A 23,813-nucleotide genomic window follows, 5' to 3' on the forward strand; every position below is an offset into this window, starting at 1 on the left:
CCCTGGATGAACTCCACCAGCTTTTTTCTACAAAACGACCCGAGTTTAAGCATCAGGTATGAGGCCATTTGCCCGCCAAAGCCAGTTTTCACAAGAACCATCTTGCTCCAGATCTGCCAGTACATCAATAAAGTCTATTCCCTGAATGGCCTGGTGTTGATTACTGAACTGTTGGGGACTTGACACTGGTCTGAGCAGGCAAAGCAGTTCTTCCAAGCCTCCAGTCCTACACTACCTTTAGACACACCCAGTGACAATAATACACAAAAAGCAGCACATCTCAGGTTTTGTCAAGCACCTCATTTAAAGGGGACATCTCAGCAGAAGCCTCCTCCCCCCTATACCCCATCCAGAAGGAACAGCAGTTTCAGTCAGAGAACAGGTTGTATATTGGGGGAGTGGGATTTAAGCCCCTTCTCCTATTACCATGTAACCCTTTGCTATTTACTTCCTTCCTGTTAAATTACATGTCAGATCTGATCATAGGTGCCTATTATATGTGCTTTGAATCAGAACCTTTATTTTTTGAATTCTGAAACTAAGAGCCAGAAAATTACACTCTTTTTTACCTTGACGGTTTCCATGGGGCACACGACCACCACTGCTTCAGCCACACCAGCCCCCAGGCCGGCAAGGAGGCCACGTGTGCTATCCAGCTTCCCTTGTGAATCTCTCATTTGATTACTGAGGAATTCAAACATGCCAAACCTAACAGAGGAAGAAGAGCAGACTTAATGAAACAAATAGTATTCTCCCAAATATGACAAGTGTCATGTTAATTTGCTTTTCACGTATGTACGCTGCTAAAGATAACCAGGCTTCTGAGACAGTGAAAACGTTAATACCAGAAAACGAAGAAACAAAAAAATGTCAACAAAACACCCTTAAATAAAACAACACAAAACTGTCACATTCCCAGTCACCATCTGCAGTGCATAGAAAAGGGGAAAGGATTCCCCCCACCCACCCACCGACTTTTCATGACACAAGTTTACAGGGGAAGGAGGTGTTCTAGTTTGCATTTCTGATTGCAAGAGAAAGTTATGGATTAATCAACGTAGAACATAAGGAGGGGAGAAAGCAGGGCAGTGAGTGGGAGGGCTTGGAAAGGAAGAATTCCTAGGCTGTTCCCTGACCCGCTCATGTTTTATCACATTTTTATCCTACCCTTGCTACAAGGAGCTTAGCAAACATGTTTTCTCTTTCTCATTTTTGTCCTCACAACAACTAATGAGAGAGAGAAGCGGTGGCTTAGTAGTAGAGCATCTGCTCTGCATGCAAAAAAACCCAGGTTCATTCCCCAGCAGCATCTCCAGTTAAAAGGACCAGGTAGGAAGTGATGTGAAAGACCTCAGCAGCCTGGGACCCTGGAGAGCTGCTGCCAATGTGAGTAGACTTTGATGATTCAGTATAGGGCAGCTTCAAGCATGTTCATGTGAGATAGTTTAGAAGTATGACTTGCCTGAAGTCACTCAGTGATGGCAGTGTAGTGATCTCTTCCATCCGCAGATGACAGAAGTGAAAGCAGAGGATCACTGCCCACAGAATTAATTATGAACACCAGGGGCAATCTTAGCCATGGGGCATGCTGGGCACCTGAATCTAGACTTAGTAGGTCCTGACCACCCATGGCTCTACCCTCACACAGAAGGAGGGGGAAAAAGCAGCTAGTCACCATCCACTAGCACATCCACCCCCTCAGGGTGTGGGTAATGCCAGACAGCGCACATGTACATTAACCCTGCTTAATCCTGGAGTGGACCAGGTGGCTGACGGCAGTGATTTTTGAGATCCCACCCTGGACTTTTCTTAAGGCCCCAGAATCACTAAAACTCCAGATTAACACAGTTCATTTTAAGATAATTTTCTTCATTAAGCTGCATGGTCAATATACGGTTGGGAAAAGCCACCTGATGCCAATCACCTCACGCTGGAGCGAGTGGCGAGACATAAACACAAAAAGCAATCCATTCATTTGGTTATAATTTTATGTTACTTAAAAAAAAAAACCTCAACAACCATAGAGCACGATACAAAACAGAGAAGCTTCATAATCAAAGCAGTCTCCTATTTTTTCCCTTATAGGAGACCGAAAGTTACAGCGAACAGCTATTACCTCACGGCGGCCTTCGGTATGGAGCCATAGACCAATGAACTGAGACCTCGGTAAAGTCCTTTGATGCCATGGCCTTTGACAGTCTGCGTCACACAGTCCGCTGAAGGAGAAAATAGCAAAGGTGGGGTTGTGGGGGGGAAGGAGAGGGAACTGCTATTACTTGATCAAAAAGACCTCAAGCTGTTCCAATATAAACAATGTACCATATATTACTAGAGAAGAAGAAGAAGATATTGGATTTATATCCCGCCTTCCACTCCGAAGAGTCTCAGAGCGGCTCACAATCTCCTTTACCTTTCTCCCCCACAACAGACACCCTGTGAGGTGGGTGGGGCTGGAGCGGCCTCTCACAGCAGCTGCCCTTTCAAGGACAACCTCTGCCAGAGCTATGGCTGACCCAAGGCCATTCCAGCAGGTGCAAGTGGAGGAGTGGGGAATCAAACCCGGTTCTCCCAGATAAGAGTCCGCACACTTAACCACTACACCAAACTGGCTCTAGAGAGATTAGAAAGGATCCAGTGGGCCAAAAGCTCAGTTCTTGCAATATGCTGTATCAGGGGTTCTTAAGCTGAATGCATCTGCAGAAGTACCAAATGATCCCATTTACCTGGGAAAGTTCCTATTTCCTGGGACCTAGCTAGTGTGGTTAGGTGGTTACAGAGAACCAGGTTCAAATGCCTACTCTGTCACGGAAGTTTGTTGGATGACCTTCGGGCAGTCACATACCTCTCAGCCTAACCTACCTTACAGAGTGGCTGTGAGCATAAAATGGAGGACAGGAATGATATTATCTGCTTTAAATCACCACTGAGGAGAAAGGCTGAGTATACATAAAGTAAATCGCCGCCCTGAGACCATTAGGGGAGGGTGGGATATAAATGCGGTAAATAAATAAATAACTGCTTTATTTTTGCCACTGGAAGGTCTTCGTTAATACTTTTAGAGCTTGCTGGAGTGGTCATTCATCATGGTCCAGAACAGATCCCCCCCCCCCCCCCAGAATTTCTGGAAATTAAATGTCACAGTGAATGACATTTCATTCTCTCTTTGGGGCATGTGCATGTAAATATACGTACACAAACACTGGAGTATGATGCAGTACGTAGCCCAATTCATCACACACTGTAGCTGCCAAGGCATATTTGGGATAACCTTTTTTAAGAAGGATTACCTTTTTTTCTAGTGTCTCTCCATCAAGAACACACACTATCTTCTCAGTGAGATGCTACATAAAGCAAGGACCCTTTGGCAACATCCAAATGAATTGGTCCAATGATATGAAACCTAGGGTCACACAAGAATGCCCGTTTTCATCTGTGAACTGTTGACACATACACAATTTCACTGCCTTCACCCTTGGAGGCTGTGCCTGTTTTAAATCAGAATACAATAAAAATGTTGTCTACTCTTTTGTGAAGAGAAAAGATAGCTTTCAAGTGTTCCGTGACTGTCACATCTCCTTATGAGCACTGTGTGTAATACCTGTCGTTCCCCAGGCAGACATTATCATTTAAAACATGGTGAAGTAGAATTCCAAGCCACTGTCATCCAAATAATGGAAGCAACCTGGGTCAGGCCTACCTGAGGGAACTTCTTCCCTCATAACTCCTTCTAGTCATATATGGGATAGATAAAAAGGTTATTAACGATGCAAGAAATAGATATTGTTACCATATGTTACTAAATAAAAAAAATTGTTTAAAAAAATAATAACTCCTTCTAGTCATGGATGTTGCCAGCTAAGGCATCTCTCAGTCTCTGAAGGAACACAATTTTGTGGGAATCCCTAAAGAAACCTAAACTCATAACAGTTTTTTGCTTGTTTTTTAAAGTAAAAATACACTGCAGTAAAAATATACTGAATTTTAATTTTTTTCACAGTAAACCAGTTTTATAAGGAAAGTAGTATTTAATCAGAGTAAATGAATACACCTTGACCACAAAGCATCCCTTCAGTTAAAGCCCTGGTGAACATTTTCTTGAGGAAGAAATTTCTAGAAAAATCTGTTAACAGTTTATCTGTTGCACAAGATCTCTCATATTTAAAAAGCTTTCCCTAAATTTAGCCTAAAAATTCAGCTTCCTCTGGCTCAACACCCCCTGCTTCTTATCAATGTACAGGCCAAATAACTTATCCATCTGTCATTTCAAAAACCATTTATACTGTCAACATATCCCCCACCCACCAATATTCTTTTCTCTCGTCTAAATATAGCCTGTTCCATCAGCCTTTCCTCAGACAACTGGTTTTCTACAGAGATTTATCACCATTGTGACTCTCCTCTGTATCTTTTCCAGTTCTGTCCTGCTTCTCACAATGGCAACAACATACAACAAAGCCAGACTCAAAAACAAGAGCTTTGCTGGCCGATAACCATCAATACTATTATCCTATTTCCTGGACTCTGTTTTTACATTTCATACAGATTCTGCATGCAAGCAATCTATGCCAAGAGGACTTCTGTGACCTGTGCAGACAATACAGATTTGCATACTGCCCGTTTTGCATAATTTATGCCAGCCTTGATAGTCATAAAGTTGGGCACCCCCAAACACTAGAAAGCTTATTTTGCTGTCTTACTGACTTGAAGCTTCAGCTGACATTGCCTGTAAACTGTCAGGCATATCTCCATGATCACAGCATCGAGAAACCTATTTATTTAAATCAAGTTATTCAAGAAGTTGAATAATGTGCAGCCTTGACAACACTGGGCCCCCTCAAAAATCTCACATAGACTTTCCTTGGGCTGCAAGATTATAATCAGCCCAGCCAGTCAATGAAACCTTTTGTTGAGAATTCAATTCCTCCCCCCTCCCCATTAATCAGTGGGGTCAAAAGCAAGTCAAAACTTCTGAGCTGGCAACTCCTGTAAGGCCGCACAGATCCTCTTACTCCCTTTTTTCCCTACCCAGTTCTACAAAAAAAGGACATTTAGCTTTTCCAGCTCCTTTTCAAAGTTGGCAGAGATTTCACCCTGAGAGGCCAACAGCTTTTCCTTCCAACACTAAGAAACAAAGGTAACTGAAGCTATCAGTGCTTCACTAGAATCAACACAGATGCATGTTTTAAGCAAGCACCTTAATAATGTCACAAGGCCTTCAGAAACTTCCACATGACGCCTAGAGTGACCCTGGAAAATACAACTGCAGAGGAATGGCAGCTTCAGTGAGTTTCTCTTTAGCATGGGCGGCCAAACTGTGGCTCGGGAGCCACCTCTGGCTCTTTCACACGTTACATATTGTGTGGCTCTTGAAGTCCCCACTCCCCTGTCTGTAGGCTTGGAGAAGGCATTCAAAGTTGCTTTCTTTCCACCTTTCCCTCACTCCTCCCATCTATTTGCCTGCCTGCCTCCTCTCAAACATCTGATGTTCATGTCTTGTGGCTCTCAGACATTTATTCTATGTGGCTGTTATGTTAAGCAAGTTTGGCCACTTCTGCTGTAAAGTATCACACCCTGCTAAGCTGCCCCTCCTCCCTTCTCCAACTCCACAGGTGAACAATTTTCCCATCAGTACACACACTCTCTCTCTAGCCCTATATAGCTGTACCTAGCCTAAAGAGCTGGAGGGGAAAAGAGGTTTTCACAGTGCTGAGTCATACTGTGGCCTCATCTAATTACAAAAGCCAGTTCATGGGATGTATTATGCTGCTTTCATTTCACTGTTCTTTAATTGTGCAATCCAGTTTGATTGCATTGTTCATTGCATATATTATTCTGGTCTTTATTGCATCATAATTAGGGATGCCAGGCCACCACCTAACCCCCCCCCCCGCCCCCAGAACTTTGGGCATGGGGTAAGCAGAGGCAGGCAAGGGCAAACCACTTCTGAATGTCTCGCCTTCAAAACTCTACTTGATGACAAAAAAAAAAAGATTGAACCACTTCTAAGTACTTCTAAGGGGGGAATAAGAATGTAATTTTGATACCAGCAAGATTCCTTCTAAGTAAAAAATCTGGTACCGAAAAAGAGGACAGTTCTAGTCTAGCTAGGTTGCTTCCCCAGACAATGGAAACTATAGGAAATGCACTTCCACACTGACAATCAGAAGTGGTACAGTCTATGCTACCATAATGAACAGAAGAATGGTGGTCTTCTTGATGCATCTCCACCTTATGTTGGGTTGTTGGTTAAGATCCACCAATTTAAGCCCAGCAAATTGGATGACTCATGGGGTTCCCCTTTGGAGACTGAAATTCTCTCAAAATAAAGTTAGTTACAGGTCCACAAAAACAACCACCCCTACATTAAACTTGCCATGGAATATCTGTAACTGTTTGAGGATGCAGTTATCCATTTGACTCTGCAGTAAAGCAGATTTAGGATAGCAAGGGTGGAGCAAAATGCAGCTGTGGACCTTTACAGACCTAGTTGGAGGGCAGCAGAAAAGCTGATGTAAATTTCTAAGAAGGCAGCAAGAGGTAAATGGTTGTCTATAATCCAGCAGAGATTCCCTTGAGGTTACAAAAGAGGAGGTGGCCAAGTGTTTCTCATAAGGACATAAGAGAAGCCACGTTGGATCAGGCCAATGGGTCATGCAGTCCAACACTCTGTGTCACAAAGTGGCCAAAAACCCCAAGTGCCATCAAGAGGCCCACCAGTGGGGCTAGAAGCCGTTCCACTGTGCTCCCCACAAGCACAAGAGAATACAGAGCATCACTGCCCCAGAAAGAGAGTTCCAACGATAAGCTGTGGCTAATAGCCACTGATGGACAGACCTCTGCTCCATATGCTCATCCATTCCCCTCTTGAAGCTTGTAGCCATATGCTTTTAGCCGCCACCTCCTCCTGTGGCAGTGAATTCCACATGTTAATCGCCTTTTGGGTGAAGAAGTACTCCCTTTTATCAGTTCTAACCCGACTGCTCAGCAATTTTATTGAATACCCATGAGTTCTTGTATTGTGAGAAAGGGAGAAAAGTACTTCTTTCTCTACCTTCTCTATCCTATGCATAATCTTGTAAACCTCTATCATGTCACCACGCAGTTGACGTTTCTCCAAGCTAAAGAGCCCCAAGTGTTTTAGCCTTTCTTCATAGGGAAAGTGTTCCTTTAATCATTCTCTTGCCAAACCAAACAGAGATCCTCAGGAAACAAAAGTAGGCTACACTCAACCACTCTACCTTTCGCGCATGTTAATTCCAATTGCTCCATAATGACATACATATATGAGTGAGTGTACCATGAGAACAGCACCAGCTTCCATCTCATAGAACTCCTTTCTTCAAGCATGGCCTTGGCACAGTTGTATTGAAACCGCCCATCCTGACTGATCTTTCCACACATTTCCCTTGCTGTCTCTCTCACATCACTGGCTACTTTCACATCAACTGATTTGGGGCAGCCTTACAGGAAGAGATCACTCCTCCGGTACAAGACACTGAGGCACAGCGTGTACATCAGCAGAAGGTTACAATCCTGTCTCCTCCAGCCAAGCTGGAATTCTGCCATACTCTTCAGCAATTCAGCTAAGTAACGCTCTAGACTATGACTCATCAATTTGTCTCCAGAGCAGGAAACTTCTTTTCCTTCCCACTATCCCATGGCGTATGCAGATACCCAGGTGCATTATGGGACAGCTATTCAAGAGGGAACTTAACGGACCAAGAATACAACACAAAAGGTTAATGATAAAGAGTAGGGTGGTCTGGGAAGGCATCTGAGTGGGACTTTGTTTCTTTCTGCTGTGCGAAAGAGGCAGCATTTCTTAACAGGAAATATGACAACTTAATAAGCATTTCTTTTGAGAAGATTCAGTAAGTAGGATTTGATCTGGTGTCCAAAAAGAGGAGGAGTCACAGCTCAATGAGAGAGCCTCTGCTTTGCATGCTGAAGGCTCCATGGTTCAATCCCTAACATCTCCTCTAAAAAAACAATCAGACACCAGTATGGGAATAAGAGTTATTAGGTACCATCTTGGATAACTATACGTTTAACTATATATTTAAACTGTTATATGATTTTATCTACTGTTTTATCATTGATGTATGTCACCCAGAGCCCTGTCTTTACAGAGAAGGGAGGGGGGGAGACTCATAAATTGAATAAATAATAATAATGTCTGGGAAGCCTTTGTCTTGACAGGGGCTGACAGTCAGTGGCCAGTACTGGCTAGTTGGAGTGGTGGTTTGATTCGGTATCAGAGAGTTTTGTACGTTCACATATCCTATGGTCACAATGAGGAAGAGTAGATTTTTATACTCTCTTTTCTCTACTCTCTAATCTAGAGAGACAGCTTACAGTCTCCTTCCCTTCCTCTTCCCACAACAGACACCCTGTGAGGTAGGTGGTGCTGAGAGAGCTCTGACAGAACAGCTCTTGAGAGAATAGCTCTGAGAATTGTGACTGACCCAAGGTCACCCAGCAGCTGCATGTGGAGGAGTGGGGAAGCAAGTCGGGTTCTCCAGATGAGAGTCAGCCATTCTAAACAACTACGCCATGCTGGCTGTGCCTAACCTACCTCACAATGATCATGTGATGGAGGTTAGGCAGAGAAGGCAGCGACTGGCCCAAGGCAGTAATGCTTCATGGCTGAGTGGAGAGCAAAACCTCCGTCTCCTTCATCATAGTCCAGCCATGGCACCACACCACCTCAATTCCCACAGCCATTCGGACAATGCAGAGATCAGTGGATTTTCAGTCTGATTCCACAGCCAGGCCAAACACTTACCAATGCCTTTGTAGCGTGGCGGATTAGCTTTCTCATCCAACTGGAGTTGAGTTTTCACATACTCTGTAGGGAATGTAATGCAGATCTCAATGCCACCAGCAATGCCACCTAAGAATGCAAGAAAGAAAGGAGACTTTATTTATTTATTTATTATCACATAGCAAAATTACACACATGAAACATACTGATACCATGAAATGGGGTGCAAAAATAAGGTGCAATTCAAGCTCAATTCCTTGCAGTGAACCTCGATAACGCTAAAGAGCTAGAACTTTTGACTACCAGACAATCTGAAGATTTTCTCCTGGCTCTACTACATACATGGAGGAAACCGAAATATCACATAAACAGCTTTCTTTGCTGAAAAACACAGAATTGACAGTCTACAAAAAATCTACCATTCAATTATCCCAGAAAAGATCTTGCTTTCTAGACACATTCCTTCAGAAAGGAATATCCTAATCTTTTCACCCCCATTAAAAACAAAAAAACCCAAAAATTCTTAAATAAAAACTGCAATAACTGCTACACATCTGTGTTGGCAAGCTGTTCCTAGGTGAACAATTCACTGCAGCTTGTTATGTATCATGACCCTAAGAGTAATCAGCATGTTACTTCTATGGTGTGTCACCTCTGACCCATGTTGACCCTGTGAATTAATGTCCTCCAAAACGTCCTAATGTTAAGCACACTGAGGACTGTGGCATCCTTGATTGAGTCCATCCATCTCATGCAGGGCCTTCCTCTTCCTCTGCTGCCTTCAGCTTCTCCTACCACTATTGTCTTTTCCAGTGGCTCTTGTCTTCTCAACTCCTATGGACGCAGTGTCAAAAAAAGTAATAACTACAAAGCGTACTGTATGACAAAACTAGCCATGGCTCCTCTTTTGGAAAGCTGCAACCCAAATCAAGGACATCATCTATCAAAGGGGTGGCCAAACTGTGGCTTGGGAGCCACATGTGGTTCTTTCACACATATTGTGTGGCTCTCAAAGCCCCCTCAGCCCCATCGGCTGGCTTGGAGAAGGCATTTCTCTCTTTTTAAACACTTCTCCAAGCCAAGCCAGCCCTGTCTTGCAGCTCTCAAACATCTGACGTTTATTCTATGTGGCCCAGAGAGATCTCAAGTGAACACTATCACCAACTTACAAGCCCCAGCAATCATTACGGAAAAACAGCATCTATACTATGATCCTTCATCCCATACTTTTTTTCTACATACAGGTAGCTATTTTGTATGAAACAGTGTCTAATTACAGGATTCAGCCCCCCACCCCCATTAAACGTGTTCCCATTGAGGTGATGAACCTGTATCTGCACATGCATCATTTCCATCATGGCCGTGCAGGAGGAGAAAGCAACTTGTTCCTCTGTTTCCGACCAGTCAGTCAAGGATAAAGGAGGATTCTGAACATATGAACATATGAACATATGAAGCTGCCTTATACTGAATCAGACCCTTGGTCCATCAAAGTCAGTATTGTCTTCTCAGACTGGCAGCGGCTCTCCAGGGTCTCAGGCTGAGGTTTTTCACACCTATTTGCCTGGACCCTTTTTTGGAGATGCCAGGGATTGAACCTGGGACCTTCTGCTTCCCAAGCAGATGCTCTACCACTGAGCCACCGTCCCTTTTTTATATTCTGCATTTACTTTTCAGGGCTGATGCACAAATCCATCAAGTAACTAAGTTCCAGAATCATCTACATTCCAGACACAGTCACCTCTGTCCTCATCTCCCCCCACAGTCATTGGGGAGGAAACCCTCTTGCCAGCAGTTTTGTTCTAGCCTTTTCTTTCTGGCATGATCAGCTCCAAGCTGGCTGCTTTCTATACCATCCAGTCTGTGAATTAACTCTCAACCTCCCGACCCCCAAAAATCTACCTCTTGCAGACTGACTTCAAAAACCATGAGACAGAAATAGCATCTTTGAGGGCTGCAAAGAAACAGGCAATGCAAGGACCTTCAAATGGGCCACAAGAAGGATGTGCATAGCCTGGAAAAGTTACCTGGAAGACTCTGCAAGGGTCAGGAAAGGGGACAGCAATGTAAGTGGGCAGATGCAACTTTGAAGCATTCTCCTTGGGACATGGTGAGTGAGGGGAGAATAAATGAGGGGCAAAATTAATCAACATAGTCTGGACAGCATGGATTGTTGCTCCACAAGTTAATAAAAGGGATAAAAGGCAGAAATGATGAGACACTAGAGAAGAGAGAGCAAGAGAGCAGAACACAAGGACTAATAAAGACAGTCAAGTATCCAGAACGGTAAAACAAAACTTCCCTTTGCTACTGCCATTTCCACCAGGTATAGCTCAGCTCCTACCTTTTGTAGAAGGTTACTGAACCCAAAATACCTGTTCAGAAAGCAGCATGGAGTCCGGGGGTGGGGGTTAATTTTTACCATTTAGTTGATTGTTGGTGGTCTGAATTAGGAGGAAGAAGCAAACAACACTAGAAGAAAGTGTGGGAAAGCCCAATTTGGATATAAGGGGAGTAACAAGGCAAAAAAAAAAAAATAATGAGTAGGAAGGATTATTTGTAGCTTTGCCCTTTGAGGTTTCTTCCAGCCATCTCACCTTCAAACGGGGACAGCAGGGAAAAGTGTAGGGTGTAACCATGATCAACAGCAGAAGACCACTTTCATGCCCTGGTTGAAGGGAAGGGGCCATGGCTCAATAGCAGAGCACCTGGTTGGCATGCAGAAGGTGCAGGGTTCAATCCCCAGCATCTCCAGGTAAAAGATCTGGAACCTGATAATGTGAAAGGCCTCTGCCTGAGACCCTGGAGAGCCACTGCTGGTCTGAGTAGACAACACTGACTGTGATGGACTGGTGGTCTGATTCAGTATAAGGCAGATTCGTGTGTTTGAGAGCACCGGTAAAAGGAACTAAAGTTAGCTATTGTTCAAAACAAGATGTCAGGATTTTGGTATTCTCCAGAAGAACAATTCTCCCGCCAAGCATATGAAGAGTCAGATCACAGGTTCATTTACTTCAGTAGTGTCTACTCGGATAGGCAGAAGGATTTCTGAGGTTTCAGGCAGAGATACACATCACTTGCTGCTTACAGTACTTCAACGGAACATGCCAGAAACAGAGATCGAACCAGGGACGTTCTGAATGCCAAGCATGTCTTCTGCCACTCAGCTGTGTCCCCTTGCACACTACATTCTTAGAGTGGAAATTTCCAGAATGTTAAGTATGGTACAATCAGAGGCCTCAGGGAGAAAGGTGAAGGGTATCCACTCTTCTAAGAATAGATGTCTGGACTGAATCTTCTCCAGAGTGGCAGATCAAGGCAGCATAGAATGGCATCAGAATGCTGATTACCCAAAGATGTATGAAGCATTCTTACCTGATTTATACCCCTTCTGAATTTGAAACTGTGCAGATCCATAAAGTTTGCATTAAGCACACTGGAACCAAGACAGTTGGCTCAGCCAAGACATCGAGATCCACTCACAGAAGAAAATGCAGAGCTGCCAAGCAAGTGAGTTCAGCTCTGGCCCAGGGCAGATGGTGTACAAGTTAGCACAGTCCTCAATATCTGAATTCTTTTGACACCCAAACACAGCTACCACCCTGACCAGTGGCATAAGAACTCCCTGATTTACACAGAGAGGCCAGTGGCTCAGTGGTTGAGCATCTATCTGCTTGGCATGCAGGTTGTCTCTGGTTCAATATCTGGCATTTCCATTTAAAAGGATTATGCGGTAGTTGACGTGAAAACCTCAGCTTCAGATCCTGGAGAGTTACTACCAGCCTGAGTACACAATACCAATCTTGATGGACCAACAGGCCAATCCACTGCAAGGTGGCTTCACTTGTTCAGTATTATCAACAGGCCAACAAAGCTCTCCAAGGAACTCCAACTGGTGGGGCAGGGGCTTTTTTTGTAGCAGGAACTCCTTTGCATATTAGGCCACACACCCCTGATGTAGCTAATCTTCCTGGAGCTTACAGGGCTCTTAGTACAGGGTCTATTGTAAGCTCCAGGAGGATTGGCCACATCAGGGGTGTGTGGCAAAGGAGTTCCTGCTACAAAAAAAGCCCTGATAGAGACAACACAGGGAAAGGTCTTTTCCCCCCCGCAAGACTTTTTCTTTTGTCTAAACCATGCTTGGAACTCAGTTCCAAGGCACAGAGTGGCCGATTTGGATTGGCACTGCATCGAGAGTGGGGCTTAAGCTTCTCCCCCACTTATCTTTTTCTTGACCTTAAGTGACCCAAGAGCATTATTTGTCCTGGTAAGGAAACTTATGCACAGTCCACGAGTATACATAATTTCCACAATGGGGCAAATAGCACTCTCCAAGCCATTTTGGCTCAGGAAACTGTATGGGGTCCCATACATCTGGGAATTGAGTTCCAAGCTCAGAATCTGCAGTCCAGAGCTGATCACTAGGACCTGTGGAGAAGCCAAGGAAAATGTACGATGTAGGTAGAGACATTTTTATAGGCCTTTAACACACATACATATTTTACTTTAGGCATGTTTATCTTTCAAACATGTGTATGCACTTGCTGAAAATGTAAACGCATAAAGCAACATTTCAGAAGAAAAAAATCTACTCATTTGTAAAGGAAGAAAACCTACAGGGAGCCAGGAAGATAATAGAAATTGCCTTTCAGAAGCAATTTGTGGGGGTTGCAAGGCAAGCGGAAAAGTATTTCAAGTATTTCGTTTACAGCAGCAACTGCCTGACAAAGAGGAAAAAAACAACACACATACGCACACACACACACACATCATCCAACAACCCACATCCCTGCCATAAGGCAAAAAAGGTTGTTTTGGATGCATTAAGTACTGGGTACCTTCTGGTTTACAACTTATAATTGCACTGGAAACCTGCACAAGAACCCAGCGTGACCAAAAACACACATATCTGTACTTTCATACATACAAATAATGTGCTTTTTACAGCTTCCCAGACTTTGTTAAATTCCTTAACACAGGGGTCCCCAATGTGGTGCCCATGGCCACCATAACCCCCACCAACACCTTTCCTGGCGCCTGCCAAGTGTTTTTAAAAAGTAGGTGTGGCCAAGCAGGGCTTTTGCCAGCAGCTGCCACCACAGCACAGGTATTTTCACTGAGTGATTGAAGGTACGCTGTGGCAGACATATTGTGGCTACTGCCACCTTCTGCAGCAACTGTTTTGTGGTTGTGCCCACTACACTGTGCCGGAATTCTAAAGGTGCCCCACAGCTAAAAAAAGATTGGGGACTCCTGCATTAACACATCCAGAAGAAGAAGAGATTGGATTTATACCCCACCCTACACTTCCCAAAGAAATCTCAGAGCAGCTTACAATCTTCTTTCCCCTCCCCTCCCCACCACACCCTGTGAGGTATGTGGAGCTGGGAGAGCTCTGACAGAAACTGCTTTTGAGAGGAACAGTTCTGCAAGAATTTGTGACCGACTCAAGGCCACATCAGAAGGTACAAGTAGAGGATACCAAAAGTAAGATATCAGTCCTCTTGACTGAGGAAGAACCTCCAGAAGTAAGATACCGGTCCTCTTGACTAAGGAAGAACCGCCAGAAGTAAGATACCAGTCCTCTTGACTGAGGAAGAAACTCCAGAAGTAAGATATCACACCTCTTGACTGAGGAAGAAACTCCAGAAGTAAGATACCAGTCCTCTTGACTGAGGAAGAACCTCACCAACCAGTTGCAAAGAAGAAGAACCCAGTTTCAGTGGTTTTCCTCACATGGGCAGAAGGGGATGATATCATCTGATATTGATGTTACCAATACTGCCTTGAGTTTCCTGGGCAGACAGACAAGGCAAAACTATAACTCTATATTTGTAAAAATAAATTGTCTCCAGAAGGCTAGAGAAGTTCTCAAGGGAGTCTGTAGTTGTGTCTCTCTGAATTCACAACGCAGGCAACCAACAAAAGTTCAAGGACATGACCCTGGTGTTTCAAAATATCCAACCACACTCCCATCACTAGACTCCAGCTCTAGAGCTAAGGCCATCTGGCAGTCTCCTCATCTGAAGAGAGAAAAAGCTCTGATGTAGCTTCTTATTTCATGTCCAGCTGGCGTACATACACACACCCCAAGAGGCTTGAAACCTGACCTGGCCCAGCAAGGAAAATTAACTATCACACTATGCGCCTGTCAACCAGCCAAGTGCCCCTCCCTCCTGTCATTCACAAGGCACATTACCAAGCATGAATCAGCATGAGAGAGGTATCCCACCAGCTGACAGTGGCTGGCTGGCTATACACCCAACCAACGCCCTGTCAACAAAATGTAAAGAAAACAGGAATCAGCTGAGCAGCCGTAGAGCTCAGGATGACAAAGCTGCTGGAGGACCCAGAAAGGAAAATATTCAGTGTATGCTGAAAATCCTATTCAATCAGAATTTGGCTGATGGGCATAGGGGTTCTAAGTTAAGGTGGCAAGCAAAAGCAAAAAGAAGTATGCAATATTTCAAGATTAAGGAGTAATGCAGCAATGGTCAAGCCAGAAGTGTTCAGTGCAACTGTTAACAGATTACCTAAGTGTAAAAAAAATAGTGCATGCATGGGAAAGGGAATTGTGTCATGGGAAAAGGAATTGTCATCACGAGCAGCACTATCTAATAGGTATCCACAGGGCCATCATCTACACAGCCCTTAAGGTAAATTGCAAGCTGGTCAGGGGAGAAAATATGTCTGTTAGTGAAATTGCAACTAGCTACCTTGTAGAAAACCTGAATTCCCCACAATTACAGTGTATGTGGTTATAGTGATGTACGGCACATGTTCAAAATGAAGCTTCATTCCCAGCTGTAACCCTGATGGCTCTAATTCCAATCTCAGTTCAATACCTCATGGCCATGGCTTCACTTTCAAAATAATTGGAATTTGATTTGCAAAAAGCCATTCCCTTGCTGTCATCAAATCAGGCTGGGATTCTAGAGCTCCCATCACGCCTTGGGCAACTCTGAACACACCCTGTTCCCAAAATCTGTAGGGGCAGGGAGAGGAGGATCTAGTCTTCAAAACTTACCCTTTGTGACAGGTACTCCCAGGTATTTGTGTGAATGGACAAACAAGGAAAACTTACACACACCCCCGCACAAGTTAATACTGAGCAGTTTCAGAAGCCACTATGTTTCACCAGACTGAACCACTGTCACCAAGTACCACGTGCCCCCCTGAAGTCTTTGCAATGAAAGAACCTCATGTGCTATTCCCAGAAATCCAAAAAGAATCAGGTCTCCCTGAATACTAAAAAAAATTGCTACTAGATGTTACCTGAGAAACAGGTTTTTGACACACGCCTTGCCCTTAGAGTTAAAATGGCGCCAGCGCTCCTTTGCCTTTCCCCCAAAGCCTCGAACACCAAAGCTGAGCCAACTGGAAACGGAACAACATTTCATTCTAGGGTCACATTACTTTCAACAAAGGCTTCTGCACACAGCTCTATTTTCCAGCAAAAAATCCCAACAAACAAAACTAAAAAACAAGCCGAACTCTATTTTATTTGGCCTCCATTCCAGCCCACTGATTCAGAAACCACTGAAGTCCTATCTTTTGGAAAAAAAAAAAACCTAACTGTAGCAGCTAACTCAGTTTCTTCCCACACCATGACAATAGCAAGTCAAGGTTAGAAATCACTGGTTTCACTGGGCCCCATTGCTAGGATACCAACATAGAGGGCAGAGCCGTAAAGCTTGCTTTTAGAAAAGCAGGTACTTGTTAGTCAGAATGTATATATCACTATTTGGTGGAACACAATCAATAAAGACATAATGAAAACTTTAAAATACGTCAACACACAAAGAGGTTTACAGTCCCAAGCAAACAATTTTGTGAAATGTTCAAAAAGAAGCTAGGAGTTTAAAGCATATGTGATGTATTTTGTCTTTCTTTGCAAAGAAAGTATTAAGAGCTTTAATAAAGATGTGTGTGTAATACCTCTTCACGTCTTGCAGCACCCAAACATCTGACATTTATTCTATGTGGTTCTTATGTTAAGCAAGTTTGGCCACCCCTGCTCTAAAAATTTCCAAATCTCTATGGTTTTCACTGTAAAGATTTGGCAATTCCTAGAGTATCATGCATCACTTCCCGTTCCAAAATCAGAAGTGACACCAAGATGCTGAATGATCCTATCTCCTCCCTCCCCATCCCCCTCCCCTGCTCCACTGAATGAGGGTCAGGGCAAGGGAACATCAGCAGGAAGGTTGCCCACAAGAACTGGGAATGTGGCAAACCTGTTCTTTTCTGGTTCTCATCCTCACAACGTGAGGTAAGTTAGTCTTGAACAGCATGACAGCAAGCTCCCAACTAGGATCTGCGAGAAACTAACGAGCATACCTTACTGGCTGTCTTGCAACGTTCCTTGAAGGAAGGGAGCAAGTAATTTACAGCCACAAGGGTGCTGTGTCTCTGCCCAGTGCAAATTACTATTAACCCATCAAGCTGCCTCACACTGAATCAGACCACTGGTCTATGAAGGTCAATATCATTGACTCTGATATGCAGGTATCTCACATCCAGGTATTTCACATCAGCAACTATCTCCACATTTTAACTATCTGGAGATGCCAGGGACCAAACCTGGAACCTACTGCATGCAAAGCAGACGGTCCACCACACTGAGCATACCCATTCCATTGTCCTATAGTGGAGGGCTGGTGCTGGGTGGGCTACCAAATCCTTGCAATGAAGCTAGCCAGAACTGGGGTGGGAAGGGGGGGGGGGAAGGATCAGGTCTGCAAACTCAGGATTTGCAGAACTTCTCTCTATTTGAGGGTAAAAGAAAGAGGAAAATGGAGTTCCCCTTCTCTTCCAGCTCCTTGTCGGTCACCCACTTGTAAACATATATTTGTAACAGCTATAATCCAGGGCGTATGCATGCTTTATTGTGCACTGAGCAAACTCCCAACAGCTGGCTTCCCACTTTGCAGAAGATGGGACTCTTGATTCAGAGAGAATGGCAAGTAGCAAGACATTCAACCAGGATCATTTGGAACGTGCATCATAAACCTTTCCCTCTGCCATGACAGCTGCAAAGAATCCTAGGTGAAAGAACAGTGAGACTGAGACACCACTCGCTACCATGGAAGCTTCATGGAAAACAGGGGTAGCAGCAAAAAAAATTGCCGCTTAGGAAATGCTCACGGTGAGCGGAAGGAATTTCCACATGTGCACATCATCAGCGCAGACTGCTCTCTCCTTCTTCCAGTCCTTCCTACTGGGAAAAAGGAGCCCACAAAACAGCAAAAAGAATGACGTGTGTCCCTGTCAGCAGATTATGGAAAGGTCCAGAGATAACAAACAAGCATTGTTGCCATGAGGTTAAAGCTGTTGCAGAGCTCAAGGTCTGTTCTTTGCCACTCTAGGACACATGAGCCCTCTATTTAAAAAATGTACCCTGACTTGTTTGGTCCAGGCTAGCCCGATCATCTTGTCAGATCTCAAAAGGTAAGCAGGGTCAGCCCTGGTTAGCACTTGGAGAGGAGACCCCCAAAGAAGTCCAATGTTGCTAAGCAGAGGCAGGCAATGACAAGTCACCTCTGAAGGGGTTTTTTGCCTTGGAAACCCTATGGTGTCCTCATAAATCAGCTGTGACTTGATGGTACTTTTCATAACAATAAAAAAATTGTAGACTTTTAGGACTTCAGTAATCCAGGTGGGCAACAGCTAATACCTTGATACAGCTCCCCCCCCCCCACACACACACACCAGTAACTCAAAAACATACACCCAACCAACCACCCTCCTGTCTATATGCACAAAGGCCAAGGTGATCTTGCAAGCCCTTCTGCTGGGATCCAGGTCACTTTGGCCCCATGCAGGGCTCTTTTTTTGTAGCCGGAATTCCTGTGCATATTAGGCCACACACCCTTGGTGTAGCCAACCCTCCAAGAGCTTACAGTAGGCCCTGTACTAAAAGCCCAGTAAACTCTTGGAGGATTGGCTACATCAGGGGTGTGTGGCCTAAAACAAAGGAGTTCCCGCTACATGGCCCCATATATTTTAACACAGTGTAAATCTACATCTCCCAGAATTCTCATTGACTTAACTCATCCTGAATGGCAAAAGCATGGTGGAGATGCCAAAAGGAAGGGATGAAGCAATGATACGCCTGCATTCACTTGCACACAGAACAGATGTTTCAAGGCAACAGAGATCTGGCTGCTTCTGACTTCTTAAGAACATAAGAAGAGCCCTGATTTTTAATAAAGACATATGTGTAATGTTTATTAATGTCTTGGGGTTCTCAAACACCTGACATTTATTCTATGTGGCTCTTTACATTAAGCCAATTTGGCCACCCCTGAACTAACAGACTGAACACAGTGTTCGGACCCAGGAGAAAGAAAAGCACCATGAGCTGTGAGCTATGACTCTTAAGTGGGATTTCACTATTTCAAAAATTTAGCTCCCCCCTTTCAGCTACAGCTTATAACAATTATGAATAAATACTCAGGCAAAATCAGTTCCCCCCAGCCCCCCACCAAAACAGAACCAGTAGCAGATCTAATGGGTCATCTGCCTGCATACTACTCAACACCCAGGGAAAAAACAGTCTTCACTGGTGCCTCAAGACCAAGCAGGTGCCACTAAGGAATGACAGCAAACAAGATGCCACAACAGAGAAGGCTCTGCACATGGTAGACACTCCCTTCACTTCTCAAGGAGAAGGCAGCCAGGGCTGGATCTCAGATAAATATGTTAACTGTTGAACGCATCTGTCTGCGAGTGAATGGTCCAGATTCTCTAGGTTCTAGAGCAGGGGTGTTAAACATGCAGTTCCAGGGGCTGAATCAGGCCCCTGGAGAGTTCCTATCAGGTCCTTGAATGAGTCTGCTTCCTTCTCCCTCTCTCTTGCCTCCTTCTGTGTCCCAGCTTGCTTTGCCAGGCTTGCTCAATCGCACAGGAGCTACAGAGCAAAGCCTCTATTTTCTCCATTGGCTGAGGGTTCTCCCTTGGGGAGGAACGGGGGAAGAAGAGCTTGCTTTGCCAAGCCCTCTCAATCACACAGCAGAGCTACTGAGCCAAGCCTGCCTCCCTTCTATTGGCTGAGGCCTTTATAAAGTTTGCATCTCTGTTTCCTGGCATTACATTTTATGACACACAAAGCTCAACCCAACAAGGTCTCATTTATGTCAGATCCAGCCCTCATAACAAATGTGTCCAACACCCAACAGCATGCAGGGGCTTCACAAGTCAAAGCCAGCACTTTCACTACCTTCTACTGAGTGTTGGGTTAGGATCTGGGGCAGCCAGGTTCGAATCCTCACACTGCCATGGGAGCTTGCTGGACGATTTTGGGTCGCTCACACACAGCAGGTGAGGATAAAATGGAGGAGAAGAGAGTGATGTAAGCTGCTTTTGGAGGCCATTGAGGAGCTATAAATGAAAGAAACAAGTTGTGTCAAAAGAAGCCAGTACTTGGCTGGAACAATCTGAACAAAGCAACAGAGGAAGGCGAGATCTGGCTCTTTCAGTTAACAACTGCTGCTCGAGCTCTGTTGCAGAGAGCTCTCAGTAGGAGAAAAGTCTTCTCTGCCTTCAAGCAAGAAATGACAGGGCTTGCTACGACACCTTCTGCTGCAGCTGGGCACTCTGCCCACGTCAAAAACCTGTTGGCATGGTGCCCTTTGCAAGTAAGTGAAGAGGAACAACTTCAGTGAAGCTGCTCAGCTTGAAAATCTGGTTAGTAAGGCATGCCCTTACTCAACTTGAAAATCTCAGTTAGCAAGGCATGGTGTAGTGGTTAAAAGCAGCAGACTCTAATCTAAAGAACTCTGTTTGACTCCTCCACATGAAGCCATCTGGGTGACCTTGAGTCAGTCATAGAACTCTCTGAGCTGTTCTGTCAAAAGCAGTTCTCAAAAGAGCTCTCTCAGCCCCACCTACCTCACAGGGTGTCTGTTGTGGGGAGAGGAACGGAAGGAGACTGAAAGCCGTTCTGAGATTCTGAGTGAAGGGCAGGGTAGAAACCCAATCTCCTCCTCCTCTCCCTTTGCAAAGCTGGCCAAAAGTTTCCCAGCAAAGATTCAGACTCCAGTCCTTAAAGAAACAAAACTTTTGCTTTTTCAGGGAAAAAGAAATTGGATGGTTTGGGGCGAAATGGCACCCTCTAAGCTGAAGAGTCTTGTGAGCAAAAATTCTACTTTGTGAGCAACTGCATAAATTAGTTTCTTCTGGGGCCATTTTTCCTGAGCTAAGATAAAAATGTGTGAGCTGAAGGCTAAAAAACTGAGAGCTAACTCACACTAACTCAGCTCAGAGGGAACACTGATGGGGAAGGAATTCAGATGCTCCAAGCAGAAGCCTGTAAGAACTTGATTTGTGGTGCGGTGAACCAAAGTCCTTGCACTCAAAATTCCCTGTCAGTACTGAGGTGAGCCATCCATGAAACACCCACGATTCAATAGGGAGAAGGTCTGACAGGTCACACAGCAGCTGTTGTTTTTTTGATCAGTAGCGATTTCAAGGCTCAGTCTAATCAGTAAAGTACTTCACTTCTGCAATATCTGCATGACTTCTTCAGTCAGGGTTAAATGACAGCTAAAGAGAATTTTTTTCCCCCCTCTAGGGTTTGCCCAAACAGCATCCATTTCATATTCCCTCCATTGAAAACAGACGATGCTGTCTTGGAAAAGGGAATCCTAAGCTAGACAGAAATGCCCCCGTACGACAGCAGTGGTTATGATCAATGTCAAAACTGCCTGTTCTGCTTAAAACATCCCTGGGGAAGTCACAGAACACCACTGCTGGATCCCCGCACAGGAAGACTGAAGTACTGCCGGCCATGGGCAAACTCTGTAGAGTGGAAGCAGAGCTGGAAGCAGTTTCACTGGTAAACCAGAAATGCAAAAATGCGTTGCCAATGCTATCATGGCCAAAGTGCTCTAGTTAATTCTCTTGCCGATGCTATCATGGCTAGTTAACGCAAAAATTCCCTGCTGGTCATTAAGTCTAGTCTATTCTGGTTCCAATTTCTACTCTGCAATGAAGCTGAACATTGACTGACTCAGCACAACCAACCTCACAAGCAGTGTTCCCTCTAAGCTGAGTTAGAATGAGCTAAAAAAAAAAAGTACAAGTAGTCCCCTGTGCAAGCACCAGACATTTCCGACTCTGGGGTGACGTCGCATCACAATGTATTGACGGCAGACTTTTTTACAGGGTGGTTTGCCATTGCCTTCCCCAGAGTCATCTACCCTTTCCCCCCAGCAAGCTCACAGATTTTTAGCCTCCAGCTCACATATTTTTGTCTTAGTTCAGGAAGGATGAACCCAGAGCACACTAATTTATGCAGCAGCTCACAAAGTAGATTTTTTGCTCACAAGACTCCACAGCTTAGAGGGAACATTGCTCATAAGATGGCGGTTGTAGCAAAAAATGGGGGGGCATGTCAACCACCCTAATCTACTTGGAACAAAGCGGCAGGATAAAAAACATATGAGACAGATAATTTTTAGAAGCTTTGGACCTAAATATCTCTGGTACAAAGAGATCAGGTGCAATTCAGAAGGGAAATCTTTAGGTCTTAGCACAGACAGCATGAAGTCGCAACAGATCCTCCCTAACAAGGTCCCCCCGTCCACCAGTGCAAAAGTGCAAAGAAAAGCCAGCACTTCAAGCTTGCCCCAAGGAGCTCTTAGCTTTTTACTTTCTCTTCTCTTGAGTGGCTCCTGCTGAGAACCTCTCTATTCTTAGGCTGAAAAGCAGGTTGGTGGGGAAGGGAAGGGAAGACACACACACACACACAGACAGACAGACAGAGAGAGAGATTAACTGGAGCAATGAATTTGTAAAACCATTGCTGTGATTTCCACTACCCTAGGAGGCCTGCAATATGATATTACTTAGAAGCCTTAACTTACAAGTAAAGGCCTTCCTGGTGAGAATTCTGTCTACCATAAATTGAAACCAAGGATTCAATTTCTGCAGAATGGTGCACAAATAAGGTAAATGGACACACGGAATTCCATAGTGCCACAATTCACTGAGCATTCATCTCAAGTATGTACGCTGTAGTCCTCAAATATCATGCAGAGTCTAGAACAGGGGTATCAAGAGTCTAGAACAGGGGTATCAAACTCATTTCTTATGAGGGCCGCATCTGACATAAATGAGACCTTGTCGGGTCAGGCCATGTGTGTCATAAAATGAAATGTCGGGCAGTGGGTATGTAAACTTTATAAGGGACACAAACACAGTTAAAGGTGGGTTTTTTTAAAAAAAAACTTTAAATAAAATATGCTTAAAAGATTAGCACTCTTGCAATACTTTGCTTATTTAACAGTTTCTGATAACAGACACCTCTTTCTCTGAATTACTGCATCAAAATCTGGAGACAATGTCTATGCTGTAGCAGTCTTGAGTATACTGTTCAGGTATGTGTTTTTAAGCTGCAAACCTACTTCTGACTGACATTCATTACAGAAATCTCATGGTCAGTGCTTTGAGCCTAAGACTCAGAGGAAAACATGAAATGGCTGGGCATTCTGAGCTTTTGTACATAAGTTGCTGCATTTGCTGGTTAGCCAGTGGAGAAAATAGAGGATTTGCTCTGTAGCTCCTGTGTGATTGAGCAAGCCTGGCAAAGCAAGCTGAGATGCAGAAAGAAGCAAGAGAGAAGGAAGCAGATGACAGTGAATTGCCTGCGGGCCTGATCTGGACTTCGGGCTGCATGTTTGACACCCCTGGTCTAGAATGCTCAATGTATCCTTCCCAGTAGCTAAGTCACAAGGCAACCGATCATTAGTCTAATATTCAGATGATAATGGTGATGATATCAATGAGGCCTACAGACAACTGAATAATACATTGCAGTATGCCAAAAGCACAGACAACCCCACCAAGAGAATTAAGAAGAAACAGTAGAATTCTTGAATGAGGGCTTATTGGTTTTCTTTTCCCAACAGAAGAGAACATGCCCCCGTTTTATTTTTTTACTTAAAATACATAAGGTGAACTTTCCCAGTCCCTAGAAGACCTATACTATTTGGATGTGGATGTGTGTTAGAACCCTCAGCTAGCTATTTGGATCTTTTTCTAAAGC

General features: G+C 44.3%; 1 protein-coding gene across 1 annotated transcript in view; it reads right to left on the reverse strand.

Annotated features, from left to right (window-relative positions):
- SLC25A1 (solute carrier family 25 member 1) overlaps positions 1-23,813 on the reverse strand; it is a 71,545-nt gene that overhangs the window by 29,614 nt on the left and 18,118 nt on the right. Inside the window, exons 2-4 of the mRNA XM_060249091.1 lie at positions 8,786-8,893; positions 2,117-2,216; positions 570-708 (exon numbers count right to left, since the gene is read on the reverse strand). Of these exons, the coding sequence (XP_060105074.1) occupies positions 570-708; positions 2,117-2,216; positions 8,786-8,893 (347 nt within the window). The remainder of the gene's footprint in view (positions 1-569; positions 709-2,116; positions 2,217-8,785; positions 8,894-23,813) is intronic.

This window comes from Heteronotia binoei, chromosome 11 (genome assembly GCF_032191835.1).
Source record: "Heteronotia binoei isolate CCM8104 ecotype False Entrance Well chromosome 11, APGP_CSIRO_Hbin_v1, whole genome shotgun sequence".
In the NCBI taxonomy this organism is placed as follows: Eukaryota; Metazoa; Chordata; class Lepidosauria; order Squamata; family Gekkonidae; genus Heteronotia; species Heteronotia binoei.